Consider the following 19,549-nt stretch of genomic DNA (forward strand, 5'->3'; position numbering starts at 1 on the left):
ATTCTTAGAGGAAAAATTCTACCATTAAGGGGGATTTGTCATGGGTTCTTGCAGAAGGGAGGATTTTAAAGCTAAAGAAAGCCAGCAAGCAAGGATAAGGAAGGAGAGCACTTCAGAGCCAGAGTTGAGAATTAGAAAGTTTGGGGTAAGGAACAGCAAGCATGCTGCAGTGCAATGACCTTTACTACTTCCTCAGCATGACCTGGGAAAAATGACTCACCCAGGTCTTTCCTAACAATGGTCATCCTTCCCATCTCCCAAAGAGGAGCATACTCACCTCCACAGCATAGCAGAAGTCAGCACCAGCGCTAACTGCCATCATTGACAGAAGTCCTGTGCCCGTTCCTATATCCAGAACTATTGCCGGCTGTCCTCTTTCTTTCACCCTCTTCACAGCAGCTCGAATGCCCTGATAATACTTTACATTCTATGAAAGAAAGAAAGAAAGAAAGAAAGAAAGAAAGAAAGAAAGAAAGAAAGAAAGAAAGAAAGAAAGAAAGAAAGAAAGAAAGAAAGAAAGAAAGAAGAAAAGAAAGAAAGAAATTCTTTATTTCAAGTAACACTCTCTTCAAATTATTATAATCCAGTCTTACATATTTCAGCCTAACAGTGGCCATGATGGGAGTCAGCAAGCAAATATTCCTGAGGTCCAAATCAGGGTAAAGAAAGGAATAAGTGCTTTGAAGAAATTAAAAGGTAAACTCCAAGTTCCAAAAGATCCTACACCTTATCCAGAGCTCCCCACCATCCTCAATTTCAGAAGATTTTGAGATTCTCTGATATCCTCCATTGTACTGAATTGCATCTTTAAAAACTCCTTATTAAAATGCAAACATGCTTTTAACAAAGAACTGGGGGGTGATGATGGAGAAAAACAGCTGAGCCAATTTCCTAGCTCTACCAGATAACTAGAGCACCACAGCATCAAGACCTGACCCCAACCCCCACAGGCTTCAGGCCAAAGCCTGGAAGACTACAGGTCTTCTTTCATCTCCCTCAGTCAAAGATAGCAAGGCTCTCAGTCCTCTACACTCCCCAAAGTCCACAGCCCCTAACTAAGAAGGCAGGCTCTGAGGGCTAGAGCTATTCCTTGACTAGTATCCCAGAATCTCACAGTCACAGAGGACAGGACCTCAGTGGCCATTCAGTCCAACCTCTCAAAACCCTCAGCAGCAAACTTGTGGTGCCATGACTAAGCCATAAGACAGCAAGGGGATCAGTTCCTTCTGAGCCCATCACTATGGCCTCCTGTATTCTAGAAAGTGGTAAAGAGGGTTTGATCCACAAAATGACAAACTGGCCCAGGCTCTACTCTGCAGAAAATCCTTAAGAAGTTCTGGACATGCAAAAAAATTATTTCTTTCTATAGTTTGGGTTTTTTTTTCCCCCTGTTCACTTAATGAGAACTAATTCCAACTTTGTACTGCTATGAAGTCTCCTTCAAAGCATGTTGACATTGGTTCAACAATCATTCATTCAAGGCATTAAGTGGTCACCATGAGCAATGAATCGAATGAGGTCTAGTTATTATACCAAAATACTACGGTTTACAAAGTGCTGTTTTTAGAAACACATAATTAAAGGATTAACTAATACTTAAATGTGCATGCCTGAGATTTCTTGCTAAGACCCATCCCTAATAATTTATGAAAATGCTTTTCCCTTCCCTCCTTCTACTGAACTCTACACTAACCTCAAAAACAACTAGTCAGAACATTTCATGCTCTGCCTCTGTCAAATAGTAAAGTGTGTGCCTGGATATGCCAGTGAGTGCACCTGTTGGCAGATGCTCTTTTTCCTAATATCCTGAAAAGGTGCCACTTGGTTTCTTCTTCCTGCACCATACAAGGTCTCGCTCTTGTGAGATTGGAACTTCCTGCTGCCTGGGGCACAGTTTCTCCCTGCTCTGGGATGCTTCTGCAGAGCTTCCTAAGTGACTGACAGTAGCTGAATCCAGCAGCATCTTCTGTAGCTCAGACCCAAATACAGATCAGAAACCTGCAGAGATCAGACCAAGATGGGCAGACTACTAGAAGTACTATTGAAAGCTTGCAAGTCTCTAGCCTAAGCTGTCCCTGAGATTCTGGAATAACACAATACTCAATACCCCCAAAAAACAGCAATAAAACAAGTCCAGACCTTCCCTCCAAAAATGGGACCAAGCCCAGCCCTAACATAAAGCTCAAATCAAAAAGTAAAATGGAAAAATAAGCAATTAAAAAAAAAAAAAAAAGAATCCTACCATATAAAATTATTTTGACAGGAATGCTGACACCAATCCAGAAAAGAATGACTCCAAAACATTTACAAGCAAAGCCTCAAAGAAACACAGTTTTGGCAGAAATTCAAATAAAATTACTAGAAGAGATGAAACAAGAGTTTTTAAAAAGTTAAAACATATTTGAGAGCACTAGAAGAAAAAATTAGAAAATAAATAAGAGCTCTGGAAAAAAAATTAATTGGAAAGGATATTAACAGCTTAGAACAAATGATCTAAAACCTTGCCCAGCAACAATTAAAATTATAAATGAACCTGAAGACCAGAATGAGCCAAATATAAGTCAATAACGCCAATAAAAAAAAATTTTTTAATAAAGTCAAAAAGATGAAAAATAAAAGAGAATTAAGTTACTTCAAGGGGTGGCTAATAGAACACCAGTGCTAGAAACAATATTTGACTTCAAATACAGCCTCAGATACTTAACACTTCCTGGCTATATGACCCTGCACAAGTTAAAACCTGATTGCCTCACCAAAAAAAAAAAAAAAAAAAAAAAAGAATACGGTCTCTATCTCTTAGAACTAGGAGGCAAAGTAGAAAATAGAAAGAATTCTAAAAAGAAATCCCAAAATGAAAACTCCCAGGAACATTATATCTAGTTAAAATCCAGAGCTTCCAGGTCAAATAAAATATTCTGTGAGTAATCAGAAAAAAAAAAATTCAAGTATTAAGGAGCCACAGTCAGAATCATACATAAAATAGCAGTCACTACTATCAAAGAATAGAGTTTGGGAATATGATATGCCAGAAGACAAAAATATAGGCTCATATCCAAGAATAACTTACCTACAAAACTATGCATAATCCTACAGGGGAAAGAATGGATCTTTAACAAAATAAGAGGATTTTCAAGCATTCCTAATGAAAAGATCAGAGCTGCATAAAAACTCTGAGTTGAAACACAGGACTTAAGAGAAATATACAAAATAAAGCCCAGATAAGTAATGATATGTACTTTCTAATATGGAGAGAGAATAGATTTGTCCCCTCTGAACTCTATCATCATCTGGGGACATAGAGGGATTCTAATTAAACTGAAGCCATTAAAGTGGTCTTGTTATGACTTAATGATTTTTAAAGAAGAGTGAAAAGGCAGAAAAAGAGGAATATACAAGTGAGGGAAAGGGAAAAAAGATTAGGGAAAATCGTCTCACATAATCAGGGTGCAATAAGGAGATATCCATAGAGGAGGGGATGAGGTGAATGGCTGACACCTAAACCTCACGTCATCTGAACCAAAGGACGGAATATGTGTACACATGCCTGCCACACATACATACACATACCCACACAGATTTAAGTACAAAAATACATTTCTCTCAACAGGAAATAAGAGGGAACAAAAAGAGAAAGTGGAACAGGGAAACAGAGGAAGGTAAGAGATTAAAGGAGGGATTAGTCCTCAACAAAACAAACCCTAAAGATATAAAAAAAATGTTTGTAGGTCTTTTTGAAGTAGCAAAGTATGGGAATCTGAGAAGGGAAGCCCAACAACTGGGGAATGGATGAAAAAATCAAATATATAAATAAGATATACGCAACAGAACACTACTGTGCTATAAAGAAATGATGGGTTTTCAGAAAAACTTGGAGAAACTTGCATAAACTGAGGCAAAATTATGTGAATGGAAGCAACAAAACAATTTAAACAGTGACAATACTGTAAAGATAAACATCTTTGAAAGGAACTTTGTTCAATATAATAACCAACCAGGATTCCAAAAAGCTGATTATAAAACATACTATCCATCTCCTGATAAAGAAGTAAAAAAACCAAAATGTATAATGAAACAGGCACACATGCCCACATATATACACATACACACATTTTTTCTTTCAGACAGAGTTAATATGGAAACTTTTTTTGCTTGACTACAAGTATGTAGCAGTATTTTTTTTTCCCTTGCATTCTTAATTGTGGGAGGAAAAAGTGGAACAAGAATAAATTTTTGCTAACTGAAAGAATAAAATTTAATTTTTTTTTAAAAGAGACCCCTTGAGAACAGAGGATGGAACACAACACAGCATTTTCATTCTCTCTATTGTTATTTGCTTACATTTTTTTTTCTCTGTTTTTCTTTTTCTTCCTTCTTGATCTGATTTTTCTGGCACAACCAGATAACTGTATAAATATGTATACACATATTGGATCTAACATGTATTTCAACATATTTAACATATATGTTAGCCATATGGGGGAGGGGGTGGGAGGAAGAAGGAGAAAATTTGCAGCAAAAGGTTATGCAAGGGTCAATGTTGTAAAAATTACCCATGCATATGCTTTGTAAATAAAAAGCTTTAATAAAAAAAAAAACTAAGAAAATTTGAAAGAAAAATAGACAAAAAAGAAGAAAGTATATAATTATATACCATTGTCAAAATCAAATATGGTCAAAGAAGGTGCTGAAGGCAGCTTGTACTTAGAAGCCTTTGAGAGCTGATTGTTAAATTTTTAGTATGAGCATTTACACCTTAGGAATCAGTGGATACTCTGAATAAGGACATGATTTCATGTTTTGTTGATTGTCTAGATATAAGAAAGTGTTGAGAAAATGTCTTCAATAAATATTAAAATTAAAAAATAGGCCATGGGGAAAAAAAAAAAGAGACCCCTTGAGGATCAAGAGATTACACAAGGACATAAAGCTATGAAATGATGACAAATGAGAGACCACCTGGCCAGCTCCCTCTAGTCAAACCCACATGAGCTGCACTAAACTTGAAGGCAAGAGAACCTAAGTCTGGACCTACGTCTGACAAGCAGGATGCCCTCCATCTCTGCCTGTTTCCCTAACAGTAAAATGGCGAGGATAAACTTTACAAGGTGCTGTGAGGACCAAATGAGTCATTTATAGCACTTGATAAGTCTTAAAGCATGACCAAAGAAGAACTAGAGATCATTATTGATCACAAAATAGAAAATTTTGATTATATCAAAATTGAAAAGTTTTTGTACAAACAAAACTAATGCAGACAAGATTAGAAGAATAAACTGGGAAAACATTTTTACAGTCAAAGGTTCTGATAAAGGCCTCATTTTAAAAATATATAGAGAATTGATAAGTCTTAAAGCATTATATACAGATGTAGAGATTACTGCCATTAGTTTTTTGTAACAATATTCAAAAAGAGATGTCAATTATGCATGTGCCTACTTCTTCATATACTCACAGTCTAACTGATAAAATTCTGCTGCTTTAATGTTTTGGTGGGATATTAGAATACTGTTATTTATTAACAGTTTACATGTCTTTCCATCTCAGGAAACAAAATCATTTCATGAATGTCTGCTGCACAAAAAAGACATTTCTCTATAACAGCAAATCTGTATTTATTATCTGTAGTAATTTAATCTAAAAAATGAAAATTCCTTGTTATTTTATTCAAACTTTTAGAAATAAAAAGTCATAGATTTAGATTATTGAGAGGTTCATGAATGCCTTTCAAATCATTTGTTTCCCAATTAGGTAAAAGTATTCAAATATCAAGAAAAATAATTACAATGTTGAAAAAAGACTATACTAACAAGAAAAATATTTGATTAAAGACATAAAAATAAGATATCTTTTACAAATACCAAAAAGATACGACTAGTGGTGTAAAAACCAGGTTACCGTTAAAAAAAAAAACAAGCACTGAGAAAGTGCTGAAGTCAGTGCATTTACACAGTCCCAGTGGCTTCAAGTATGGATGGATTAGCCAGAAATCCTAGTATCGCCCCATTTGTTCAAATGATGTCAAGAGCCCAAGAATGACTTTTACAAGAAAAACATGACACAATTATTTCCAGTGCTCAAGTTTCCAAAGAAACAAACTATAGTTTCTAGTACAGGAAAACCAACACAACTCTAAGAAATCAATATAATCTCTCCAAATTGCTGTGAAAACAGGATTTGTATAAATTATGATGGCAAGTTTCACTGAATAACAGAGCAGAGGGCCTCTAGGTTAACAAGTAACAAGAACTCACATAATGACAAGGAATAGCTATAAAAATCAAGAAACTTGAGTATACATAGTAGCCTCATGTATATTTGGTTTTATAAGGCTCATTTATGGTATAATCACAAACACAATGCATACAAGGACAACTTCATCATAAAATCAGTATGATAGTACTTCAAAATTTGGGGTTCCTAATCTGGGCTTAACCTATGAGCTTGCTTCTTAAAACATTTTGATTTCAATATAACTGGTTTCCTTTGCAATCCTCTATATTTTATCTTAAACATGTACAAACATAATTCTGAGAAGAGTTCCACTATAGACTTTATTACCAGAATGCTACATAAAGTATCCAACACACACACCCAGAAAGTTAAGAACCACCTGTCAAATGCTCCCCAGAACTGGGACACCAAAAGAAAATCTAACACAAAAATGAAATTGCCTATAATATGAGTTAATCTATTAGTAACTTAGCACTGCTGTGAATGTTTTAAGAAAAAGAAGTTTTTAGTAAAAACCTTCATTTGAAGATTAAAGATATTTCCTAAAAGTTGTATAAAAAGTCATCCATTAGATATTATTTACTATTGCTTGTACATGGAAAGAGACATGCCAAAAAATAAAACCAATTTTGGGGGATCAAAAAAAAAGTTTTAAAGGACATGAGAAATCTGAAAATAGAGAGGCTGAGGGTGGGGGTCCCTGAACTGGAGAAAAGGTTCCCTTACTACTTATTGTCCAGAATCCAATTCCTCACACAATTCAGAAGATAATCCTGAGTTAAGATGGTTCATCTCTTTCCCAGAGTTATCCATAACCATTAGAATAATGGTGAAAACAAGAAGAAAGAAGAACAGAAAATGAGAAAGCCAGTGAGAAGGGAATTAAAAGAATTCTGTAAATATTAAATTAAGGGCAAATGTCCATATATACCAATGTCAAGGATTCTGAGAGATCTTAGATATCAATAAGTATTATGAATTGTCTTGATAACATATGAGGTAATGTCCACCTCTAATAATACTACAGGAAAGGCTATGGGTATTTTATTTTATTTTTTATATTTTTAATATATAGTTATATATATATATATATATATATATATATATATATATATATATAACATATATAATACATATGTATTTTAAAGAATATCCTTATTTTATTATTATCATCATCATTATTATGATAAAAACTGCCTGTAGGACCCCAAGCAGCTAGTGATACAGTAAACAAAGCATCTAGACCTGCCAGAGTCAGGAAGACCTTGGCTAAAAACTGGTCTCAGACCCTTCCTGGGCAAATCGCTTAATTTCAATTTGCCTCAACTTCTCACCTGCAAAATGAGGATCATATAGCTTACCTTACAGAGTAATGAGTTAAATGAGATAACATATATAGAATGCTTTGCAAAGTTTAATGTGCTATATAAGCATTGGCTAGTAATAAGAGAAGGAAGAATAGAAAGAGGAGTAAAATAGGAATGACAATAATAGCAGCTACTTCCCAGAGCTGCTATGAGGATAATTTGAAATAATCTATGTTCAGACCTTTGCAAACCTTAAAGAACTATATAAACCCTAGCTTTTGTTATTATTATCATTATTGAATGCTATCACAGTCCACAACACTGGTTAATACTAATCACTTAAGATGAATGTGCAATGAAGGAAAACAAGGTGGTATGTGCTAGGTGAGCCTCTGCATCAACTTCCAGTTCCCCTCTGATCCAAAGCAGCAACCTGTGGGACCACCAAATCTGCTTCCACCCCAGCCCTTGCTTGGGATGTGTCATTCCAGCATTTTCAGCAGCCATGACTTCTGACAATCCAAAAAAGTTCTTGGACCAAAGTCCTTGGCACTGTCCAAAATAAGAAGAAGGTCTAATTTTGCTGCTCTAAATGATACTAATGGAAATCTGTCATTTCCTGCACTGCCATGGTATACAAAGAACGATGGCCCTTTTCCATCACCTTCTACAATGAATCACCCCACATACAAACAATTAGGATAAGAGTTTCTAGAAAGAAGGGACTACCTCCTTTTCCTAGAGAATTTATATACAACAACTTTATGTTTAATTTTGAACCATTTATTCCAAAAACATTTATAACTCCCAACCATAACAACATATAAACATATCCTGACAAAATAGAGCACAACAAGTAACCAAAGCAGTACAAGTCTCTGCTTTCTACTAAATACCACTGATCATATAGTTTCAAGAATATTCAGTGCATAAGACTCACTCCACGCTGGCAATTTAGTAAAGCATGCAAGGACATCTCCTGGCTGCTTAGAAGACTGCACAAAAAAGAAACAAGTATCACTAGGACTTAAGAATTGGAGGGTACCCCTCAAGATTATATCCCACATCTTCATTTTGTGGTTGAATAAAACTATATCCCAACAAGGAGAACTTCAAACTGCTTGGAGAGACAGGTTTCAAAAGCAATGTCTTTTCAAAAGCAATAGTCTTTTTGGGGAAAGAAGAAAGAATGAATTTTTCTCTCTCACCCACGCTGGAAGTAAGAGTTACTCAGGGACCCAAGCCCACTGATGATTGACCTCCTCTGTTTCTCCCCTGGGCAGTTCTCTCCATCAGCTGACTAGGGCCCACCCCATCATCTTAATCCCAGGAACTAATTATAATCTTTTTTCTTTTCTTTTTTTTTTTTTTTTAATTTAATAGCCTTTTATTTACAGGTTATATGGATGGGTAACTTTACAGCATTGACAATTGCCAAACCTCTTGTTCCAATTTTTCACCTCTTACTCCCCACCCCCTCCCCCAGATGGCAGGATGACCAGTAGATGTTAAATATATTAAAATATAAATTAGATACACAATAAGTATACATGACCAAACCGTTATTTTGCTGTACAAAAAGAATCAGACTCTGAAATATGGTACAATTAGCTTGTGAAGGAAATAAAAAATGCAGGTGGGCATAAATATAGGGATTGGGAATTCAATGCAATGGTTTTAGTCATCACCCAGAGTTCTTTCTCTGGCTGAGCTGGTTCAGTTCATTACTGCTCCATTGGAAATGATTTGGTTGATCTCATTGCTGAGGATGGCCAGGTCCATCAGAACTGGTCATCATCTAGTATTATTGTTGAAGTATATAATGATCTCTTGGCCCTGCTCATTTCACTCAGCATCAGTTCATGTAAGTCTCTCCAGGCCTTTCTGAAATCATCCTGTTAGTCATTTCTTACAGAACAATAATATTCCATAATATTCATATACCACAATTTATTCAGCCATTCTCCAACTGATGGGCAGCCACTCAGTTTCCAGTTTCTTGCCACTATAAAGAGGCTGCCACAAACATTTTGGCACATACAGGTCCCTTTCCCTTCTTTAGTATCTCTTTGGGATATAAGCCCAGTAGTAGCACTGCTGGATCAAAGGGTATGCACAGTCTGATAACTTTTTGAGCATAAGGAACTAATTATATTAACAAAGTGAATTCCAGGCTACAAGAAACAGAATGCAAGGTCTGACAAATTCTACTGTGTTAGAAAAGTTTCAAGTACAACCTCAGGGGAAAAAAACATACTTGATTTTCAAGGATCAGATTGGTTTAATAAGAAAAGTTCAACACCAACAGAGAAACCACTTGTTGACTGATTCTTGAGACATGGAAATTCATGAAATAAATAAAACTACAAAATGGCACCCAATCCTCTATGATCTCTTCATTTTCTACTGTGGCAGAGGTAGACTCATCTCAGGTCTAGCAATTAGCAAAATGGGATAATAAAGGACACAGAGGGTACAAAAAAAAAAAAAACATGCAGTTTATTAACCATATAAAAACTTAAATTTAACTACTGATACTAAATATGAGGTTCTTGTCTAGTTATCAGTGAATGCACATGCCACTGGAAGAACTGAATCATGTCAATCTTGATATTCTCATTATAAATGGAATTGTAAGACAAAAGGAAGCTGCTTCCCAGGTATTCCTTAAAGAAGCTAATAAAATAGTTGAACTCTTGCAAGTTTCATGAGATATTTAATAGCCATCTCATATTATAGAGCTCATAAGTATTTGCAAAATAGCCACAATGAAAATAAGTGCAACTTACATGTCTAAAACTACTGTGGAAAATATAGGAGAATTCTAAGGAAGAATTTAAGAATCGTCAAATTAATACAGAGGTATGCATAAATCCAAAAGTGAATACAGAAGAGGGGAAAAAAAAAGAGCTGGAAAACATCAGGAATAAGATTTCAAGGGAAAATAAAGTCAAGTAGACTAATTCTTACCTAAATATTATGAATATTCCTTCAAAAAGAAAAAAAAGAATAAAATAAAATAAAAGAGATGGCCAAGAGAGTAGCTTGTTTTGTTTGACTTTGTTTTGGCAATTAGATAGTGATCAAAAGGATCTATGATTTGAAACAAATTCCCCAAAAGAAGTTTGCCAGAATTATGGAGAGTGTCTAGCACAGACTCTAAATGGAAGAGAAATTCATAAAACCTCCAGATAGTCCTAATTTTGGATATCATTATAATATCTTTATCATGCCCTTTAGAAAGATCCATAATCACTCTCTGGGTAATTTGCATCAGATTGAGACAAATTCATAAGAAATCAGAATTATCCGCATTAAGAAAGACCAAGTGAATGAAAAATCCAATAGGATGGACAAGTCACAAAGTAGGACCATCACAGAATGGATAGATGTGCTCCCAGAACTGAACACTGCCTTTTGGAAACTATGCAGTAGTGCATTTAATGGCCCTGAACATCTCCTTAAATTTACCAGATCTGTCTTTTTTTTTAACATCAATAATTATCTGATGATGCTATAGGATTATGAGTCAAAGAAAATCACTATCTGAAAAAATTAAAATTGTTGATCATCCAAAGAGCAATGGAGAGGTACATAACAGGTTTATCAGCGAATTTAACCAATTGACCAAGAACAATGCAGGAGAAAAAGAATAAAGGATGTTACCAAAGAGAACCATGACTGGAAAGAAGGAAAATTATGCTCCCATTTTTGCATACAACAAAAGTAAAGTCATTATTATGTGACCTTATTAATATATTATATCATGGGAAAATATGTGAATTTTAGAATTCACATTAAGGTCAAAAAAATCTATAAAGAGAACACCAGAGCACCTGATAGCCCCCTATGGAGGATTTATGGGAGGATATGGACAAAGTTGCACAGGTTGAGAAGGACTGTTGGAAGTATCTAAATTGATGGAAACACAGATCCAAAAATGTATCCCAATGTTATTCATACAACACCTAGGTTGAACCAACTACCAAAATGTTTTTAAAAGCTAATAAAGTCTTGATATTTATTGATACATATCTGGCAGTTAAGAAACACTAAAGCAAAGCAAAAATACACACAAAAACTTAAATATAATTATACATTAGTGGCCAAACTGGTTACTTCAGTCTTAGGTGACTAGCAAAGATCTAAGTGAAAATTATAAATTTATTTTGAAATCTATATGTTGTACATGGTGAAATTTGATTATGTTATAAACTGTAGTTATGCTTCTCTCTAATCAGAGTAATGTGAACATACCAGTATGACACAATTTTCTCATACTCACTCTGTCTTTATCATGCAGCATGTCTGCATATGATGATCTAAAAACAGAAAAAGACATTAAAAACCCTTGGTTAAAACTATACATATAGGTACAGTGTCATCTCAAGTTCTCCTCTGATACCTAATCATGACTAAAAGAAGAACTACAAAGACCTCGCAAAGGCTTTATTAGCATTCATCAAGTCTAATCTATCCTACCAATTTGTAAATACTTGGGAATATGGAAAGGACAATAAAAAACAAGCCTTACTTTTTATCAAAGGACAAACCTCACTAAGAGCCAGAGATTTCATACCCAGATGACAAATTTTGGAGGACAGAGTAAATTTCTTTCTTTTTATTAAATTTTATTTTTTTTTAATCAGCAAAAAATGTGCATTCTCTCCTTCCCACACCCTTCAATTTTCAATTGGATAAGAAAACAAAAATTAAAAACATAATATATATATATAACATATATAGTCAAGCAAAATAAATTTCCGCATTGACCATGTCCAAAAATGTCTTATTTTGCGTTGAATCCTCACCTGTCTATCATGAAATGAGCAGGATATTTCATCAGAAGTCTTTTGAAATTGCAGTTGGTCCTTATACAGATCAGAGTTCCTAAGTCTTTCAAAGTTGTTCATCTATAATACTCTCACTGCATAAATTGTTCTCTTTGTTCTGCTCACTTCACTTTGTGACACAGTAATTAATGAAACCATATACCAAAGGCTAAAAGGTTATGATATTCACCTATGAAAGGTGAACCTCCAACAGTGAAATCATAGCACTAACATCTCCATGCATGTGTGTTGTCATGTATTTATGGGCCTATTCCATAATTATGTCCCCACCTCCTACAACAATTCAAGGGGTAATGATTTGCTGGGGCGGGCATTTCTTCCACAAAGCAGAACTCCATCTCTTTTAACACTATGATAGTCTCTGAGAATTGCTGTGGTTAAAAACATCATCACACTAGTGAGAAGTTTCCAAATACCGAGCTACACTCAACTATAAATTCAGGCTGCTTAGCAAAGTACATGGCACATACTGGGCACTTAAGAAATGTTGATTGATTGACTAATGGTGTAAAACTTATGCTCAAAGCCCTCTCAATATAAGCAGGCTTCCAGAACTTCAGTACCAGGGACACACCATATGAGAATCCAGATCACATCTGAGCTCTAGGAAGCCTTACTCTTCCAAAAAAGAACAGACACAAAATTTAAAAATAAATATCTCTTATTGAATACTTCTACTTCTTGTCTGAAGTTAAATGTTCAAACCTAGACCATATCTAGTAGAATATCTGGGGATTTTCCCATTGGAGATATCTAGGCTCCAACTAGAAATTATCCTCTTCTTTTCTCAATACTTAAGATGCTTATGTGCCTTATAACCATTTTTCTGGGACTCTATTACTATAAAGTTCCTACATATTTCCTTGGCCTACACTATGGTAATTTAAGATATTATGGTTCATTTTGAAATAGCTCAAGGATTGGGACAGGAAGAAAGCAATGCACAGTTCCATTCCAGTCATTCTAACCCATATAATAAGTATAATCTCATTTCAGCTAAACATGTAGATCTTTAAAATTCATAAACATTATCTTCCTAAACTTTTGTTTCCCTTTTGCTATAGTCTAAGCATGTTAGAACTAATAGAGAATATATATATCTATTTACATAGATTCATAGGATTGAGAGCTGGAAGAAATCTTAAGCTTTTATCTAATTTAATCTCTTCATTTGCATAGATGAAGAAACCAAGGTACAAGAAGTCCAAAGAGTTGTCTAGTATTGCATCATTGGTTAAGAGCAAAACCAAAATGAGACCTTCTGATCCCAAATCCAGGGCCTTTTCCAATACACAAAGCTCCACGTTTTTCCATTAATACACAACCTAGGACCTGTACATTGGTATCTTCTCTGGATACCTGTAATATGATTATTACTATAATGCCTTTGAAGCAAAGGCTGGCTCAAAAGGAGTTGAAAATTCAGTGAGTAATAATGAGACCTGGCAAGGAAGTGGTGCCCCATCCAAATAAGCTACAAGTTTATCCCTGTATTGAACATTCAGCAAGGACACAATGTATATAACACAACAGCCTTGCCTCTGTTCCTATTATAAAAAGATCCCAAAAGAATTTCAAAACTATATGGAGCACTGCTCCATCATTGGTGTGTAATCTCTTCAGCTCCATCCCATAAACTCCATATTGGTTAAGTTAACAGCATTATAACTATTCAACTGTAACTGAAGTTCAGTGTTGTCCTACCTTGCAATCTCTTGATGATAATCATAGTGCTCGTCTTCCTCCAGCCACTCCACTGAGCCTGTTGTTGGGTTCGCCCGCCCACAGAAGACCTTCATGGTGTCAATTAGGCCATCTGGTTTTGGTACAGAAAAGAGAACTCTCTTGAGTTGATTTTAGTAGAGAAACTTGTACATTGATCCACTTATCAGAAACCTATTCACACATAAGACCCCCAAAATAAAGTGGAAATAACTAAATCAATGTGCTAACAAGTATAAACCATCCTATCTTCAAAGAATTCTAATCAAGAATGGCTAATCAACATGATTCAGTTAATTGCTTCTTGAGCTTTAAAGATATGAAGCTTTGATTATTTGCAAGATTGTCAAACATATTCAATATAGCTTAACTCCAATCAGAAAACACTGTGTTAAAAGGTCTACAAGAATAAAGGGTCAAGCTAAGTGTCAACAACTTCAGTAACTCTGAAAGGAATGAAATAGTGCTCAAGATGTTGTATAACCAGGATGGGCATAAATAGAAGAAAGGGGTGGGAAAGACAAGGATAAAAAAGAATGAAGAAACAAATGAGAAAACAAAAGGAAACAAAAGGAAAGGAAAAGGGGGAGGATGCCACCAATAATTGCTTCCCTTGGCCTCAAGAAATACAAAGATATCAAATAATTCAAACAGGCCGGCTAATTTTCTGCTAAGGATTATTTTACACATATAAAATTCAAAGACCTACAGCTCTATTACATGAACAATCACATCCATTATCTGCTTTGTCAAAAATATCATGTGCAACGAAGAAACTGAAAATATTTCTAGCCACATGAAAAGATGCTCCAAATCATTATTAATCAGACAAATGCAAATTAAGACAACCCTGAGATACCACTACACACCTGTCAGATTGGCTAGAATGACAGGAAAAGATAATGAGGAATGTTGGAGGGAATATGGGAAAACAGGGACACTAGTACATTGTTGGTGGAATTGTGAATACATCCATTCTGGAGAGCAATTTGGAACTATGCTCAAAAAATTATCAAACTGTGCATACTCTTTGATCCAGCGGTGTTTCTACCGGGCTTATACCCCAAAGAGATCTTAAAGAAGGGAGAGGGATCTGTATGTGCAAGAATGTTTGTGGCAGCCCTCTTTGTTTATAGTAGCCCTTTTTGTAATGGCAGAGAATTGGAAACTGAGAGGATGCTCATCAGTGGGGAATGGCTACATAAATTATGGTATATGAATGTAATGGAATATTACTGTTCTATAAGAAATGGTGAGCAGGCTGATTTCAGAAAAGCCTGGAAAGACTTATATGAACTGATGCTGAGTGAAGCAAGTTGACCAAGAGATATTGTATGCAGTAACAGCAAGATTATATGATAATCAACTGTGATAGACTTGGTTCTTTTCAACAAAGAGGTGATTTAAAGCAATTCCAATAGATTTGGGATTGAAAGTGCTATCTGCATCCAAAGAGAATACTTTAGAGACCAAATGTGGATCAAAGCATAGTATTTTCTTTTTTGTTTCTTTGCTTGCTTATTTTGTTTTTTTCTCAAGTTTTTTTTTTCCTCCTTCTGATGTGATTTTTCTTGCATAGCATGACAAATATGGAAATATGTTTAGAAGAATTTCACAGATTTAACCTCTATTGGATTGCTTGCTGTCTGTGGGAGGGAGTGGGGGGAAGACGGGAGAAAAATTAGGAACATAAGATTTAGCAAAGATAATTGTTGAAAACTATCTTTGCATGTATTTGGAAAAATAAAAAGCTATGTTTAAAAGTGTCAAAAGTAAACAGTGAGCTTGTCTATGAAGCTGGGTCTGAAGTAAATCAGGCAAAGCCAATAATCTTTTTACACTTAATCCATGTGAAGTCACAATCACTTCTCAAGGCTTGTACATTTTGCCTCTGAATTGCCTCATTTCTTTCTATGCCCCATTTGTCAACGATTTCCTAACTAGTCTCCCCATCTCTAACTAGTCTATTATAAAGACTGTGTACTTGTACAACAATTATTTTGCTAAATTATAACTAAGTCACACCCTTGGTCTACCATCTTTAATGACTCCCCATTGACTACCAGAATATCTCTCTAAAGATCTCTCTTCCTCTCTATATGACCATGATTATATATGACAATTTTGTGTCATATTCCTGGGAACTTTAAAAATTTATCTTTTTGATGATTCACTAAAAACAACACCACAAGATCAGCTTTGCCTTTGGATAAATTTTTGTTGTTTACAATTGCTTTAGAAAATGCACTTTTCATAACCATCTGATTATCATTCTCTTTCTGTAACTCAAATTCAGAAAGATGTACTGTGACAGCCACAAAATACAACATTTCTCTAAACTCGTCTCTCCTGGCAATATCCAAGTGCTTCAGGCAGAACTGGTAGTTTCTAATACTTTGTCTTCCACTTCACTAGGAATTCTGAAGAAAGACCAAACTAAATTCCTGTTTTACAATTTCAGTTAATTATCAAAGAATAAAACAAAAGCAATGTACCAAAGATAAAATCATAAGAATAAACTTACATTTCTCCATTATATATATTTTATTTATATTATATACATGCAATTATATATGTGCATCGATATTATTTAATCCACTTCTAAAAATGCTACTTAAATTACTTTTTTGCATATAAATGAAGGGAAAAAAAGCGCAACCTCATCACTTTGAATTCAAAGTCCTTCAAAATACATGGCTCTAACCTAACTTTCTAGTATTCCTTTATATAAACTTGACCAAATTCCAATCAGACTGGAATAATCTATAATCCATGAATATGTGTCATACTTTCCTGCATTTATTCATGAAATAGGATGGGCTAAAATTTACACAGAAGTTACAAGTTTTACAAAGCAATTAATTGTATGTACATTATATCATTTGATGCTCACATCTACATTGTGAGGTTGCTAGTGAATATATTCTCATTTTACAGATAAAGAAATAGATTCTGATTTAAGCAACCTACTCTCATACAGCTAGGTCTCATCTGAATCTAACCCTACTATGCTATTTCTTCTGACTCCATGTCTTTCTTATCCAGATCTACTGTCAAATCTCATCTATTCTTCAAGGCCTGATCACAAGGACAGCTCCCACCTGAAAGCTCCCCTGATCCTTTCCAACAATGTGACCTCTCTGAAGTCCCCCCACAATACCTATTTGCACAGAGGTAATCTGGAATTCTAGAAAAGACACCCAGCTTGGAGTGAAGAAAGAGATTAAGTTTACATTGAGGATCCATTACTTACAAAGTCTGTGACCAAATAGTCATTTAGGGCATGGCACTTATAAGTCTCATCTGTCAAATGGGACTATGTAGAGAGCCCTTGTACCACCTCTCTCACAGTGTAAAGGTAAGCCAAAGTGCTTTAGAAATAGCTATTCTTTGAAATGCAATCAACCAAACACTGTGTAATTATGATCATCAAGTCTGGCTCCAGGGAAGAATTGACAAAATGGTCCTCCTTCCCCTCTTTGCAAAATTCAGGACTGCAGATGTGGAATACTGCCAAAAGACAGTTTAAGGCATTGGTTGGTTTTACTTATTTTTTCCTCTTTTTTAATTTCTGTTTCATTAGATGGCACATTAAGTAGGAGAATGGGAAAGAATATTCAGAAATAAAGCTGATATAAAAACAAGAAAAAATCAAGATTCATTTTCAAAAGACAGGTGAACTATTATTTATCCTTAGGCAATGAGGAGAAATAAAGGCATGGCTCTTATATCTTAGCTTGCATTAATTACTTGTATGTTTCTCTCACCATTATCACCTCTCTTCCCACCACCACTAAATTTTAACTCCTTGAAAGCAGGAACTTAATTTGTTTTTGCAACTATAGCACCGACCATTAGGTTCCCAATAATTAGTAACAACTATATTAACCACCTAAGGCTTTTCTTAGGGAGAAAAAAAAGCAAACTCTGTTTTGAACAAGGTTCATTTACTTATTTATTCATGAAATACTAAGTAAACAATTGTTGTGTGCAAAGCACTGTGCTAAATGTTAGGGAATCCCAAAATTTAGCTAAAATGGGCCTTCATTGAACTCACAGATAAGAATCAAATAGAGGCAAGCCTACTATACTTCACAAAGCATCCTAGAAGGTCTGAGAAGGAAAGTCATTCCACACTAAGGGAACTGAGAAAGGCTTTATATTGGAGGCTTTAAATTAAAGGGAAAAGTAGAAATTCAACAGGCTGAAAGAAGATAGGAAGGCATTCCAAACTCAGGGAACAGAGATCAAAGAGAAAAAAGCAGAACAGTACACAACCCGTTCAGAAGCAGAGTGTCACATTTTAACCACAGCATAATCTGGTGCAGAGGGAAGTCACAAGATATAAAGCTGGAAGAGAAAAGCAGTATTAGACTATGGAGAACCTCAAATGTTAAACAGAATTATGATCAACTTCACATCATAAGCAAAAAATCAAATTAAATCGCATGATTATGAAAAGAGAAGAATCTCATCTCCATTTATTCTTAAAAACTAAGTAATCAAAGATGATCAAGATTAAAGGGAGAAAAAAAAAGCTGTCTTCAGTGTATTGACTTGAGGTGCTGAAAGGATGTCCAATCTGAGATACACTATAGGGAATTGACTCTGGTGCAAGGTTTATAGGAAAAATGACTACTTGAGAGGTTTGGAAATCATGTGCCAGAGTTAACAGCAAAAACCAAGAAACAAATGAAAGTGCCAAAGGAAGAACACAGAAAAGAGAAGAGCGACCACAGCAGAACTGGTTAAATGAGAAAGGATTATAAAGGCAGGATGGGGGTACCAGTCCTTGGTGTCATCTTCACAATCTCTCACCCCCATATTCTAGCCAAAGCCATACATCTCTTTGCTATGCCCCACCCCCTCTTCTGACACTGTCACCACCCTCATCATCTCATATGTGGAGTTTTGCAAAACCTGCCAGCAAGGCTGCCTGCCTTAAGTCTGTTTTCCAGGCAAGCCCTGGGCAAGCCACTATAGCATAGGTCTGATCATGTGACCCCACTCTTCAATAAACTCCAGTGACCCCTTGTTGCCTCCAAGGGCAAATGTAAGCACTCTATTAGCATTCAAAGCCCTTCATTTTTCCCTTGGTCCCCTCTGATCTCCCCAAAGTTGTCACACCTTATACCCTAACATACTCTTCAATTTAGTGACACTGGCCTCTGGCTTAGTCATATCTGGAATGCTTTCTCTCCCCTGCTATACTTCCTGGCTTTCTTTAAATAACAAATAAAATCCCATCTTCTACAGGAAGCCTATCCCAAGCTCTTTTAATTCTAGTACTTTCCCATTCTTATTTCTTATTTATTCCTTATACAGCTTATTTGAACATGTTTGTCATTTCCCCCATTCAACTGTAAGCTCCTTGAAGGGGCTGTCTTTTGCCTCTTTTTTATCTCAGTACTTAACACAATTCCTGACACATAGTAG

At 35.3% G+C, this 19,549-nt stretch overlaps 1 protein-coding gene across 3 annotated transcripts in view; it reads right to left on the bottom strand.

Moving 5' to 3' along the window:
* PRMT7 (protein arginine methyltransferase 7) overlaps positions 1 to 19,549 on the bottom strand; it is a 67,461-nt gene that overhangs the window by 41,193 nt on the left and 6,719 nt on the right. For all 3 annotated transcript variants that reach the window (XM_023495069.2, XM_031950215.1, XM_003758441.4), the window contains exons 2-4: positions 14,096 to 14,207; positions 11,824 to 11,860; positions 278 to 427 (exon numbers count right to left, since the gene is read on the bottom strand). In XM_023495069.2, the coding sequence (XP_023350837.1) occupies positions 278 to 427; positions 11,824 to 11,860; positions 14,096 to 14,190 (282 nt within the window). In that variant the 5' untranslated portion in view covers positions 14,191 to 14,207. The remainder of the gene's footprint in view (positions 1 to 277; positions 428 to 11,823; positions 11,861 to 14,095; positions 14,208 to 19,549) is intronic.

Source organism: Sarcophilus harrisii, chromosome 2 (assembly GCF_902635505.1).
Source record: "Sarcophilus harrisii chromosome 2, mSarHar1.11, whole genome shotgun sequence".
NCBI lineage: Eukaryota > Metazoa > Chordata > Mammalia > Dasyuromorphia > Dasyuridae > Sarcophilus > Sarcophilus harrisii.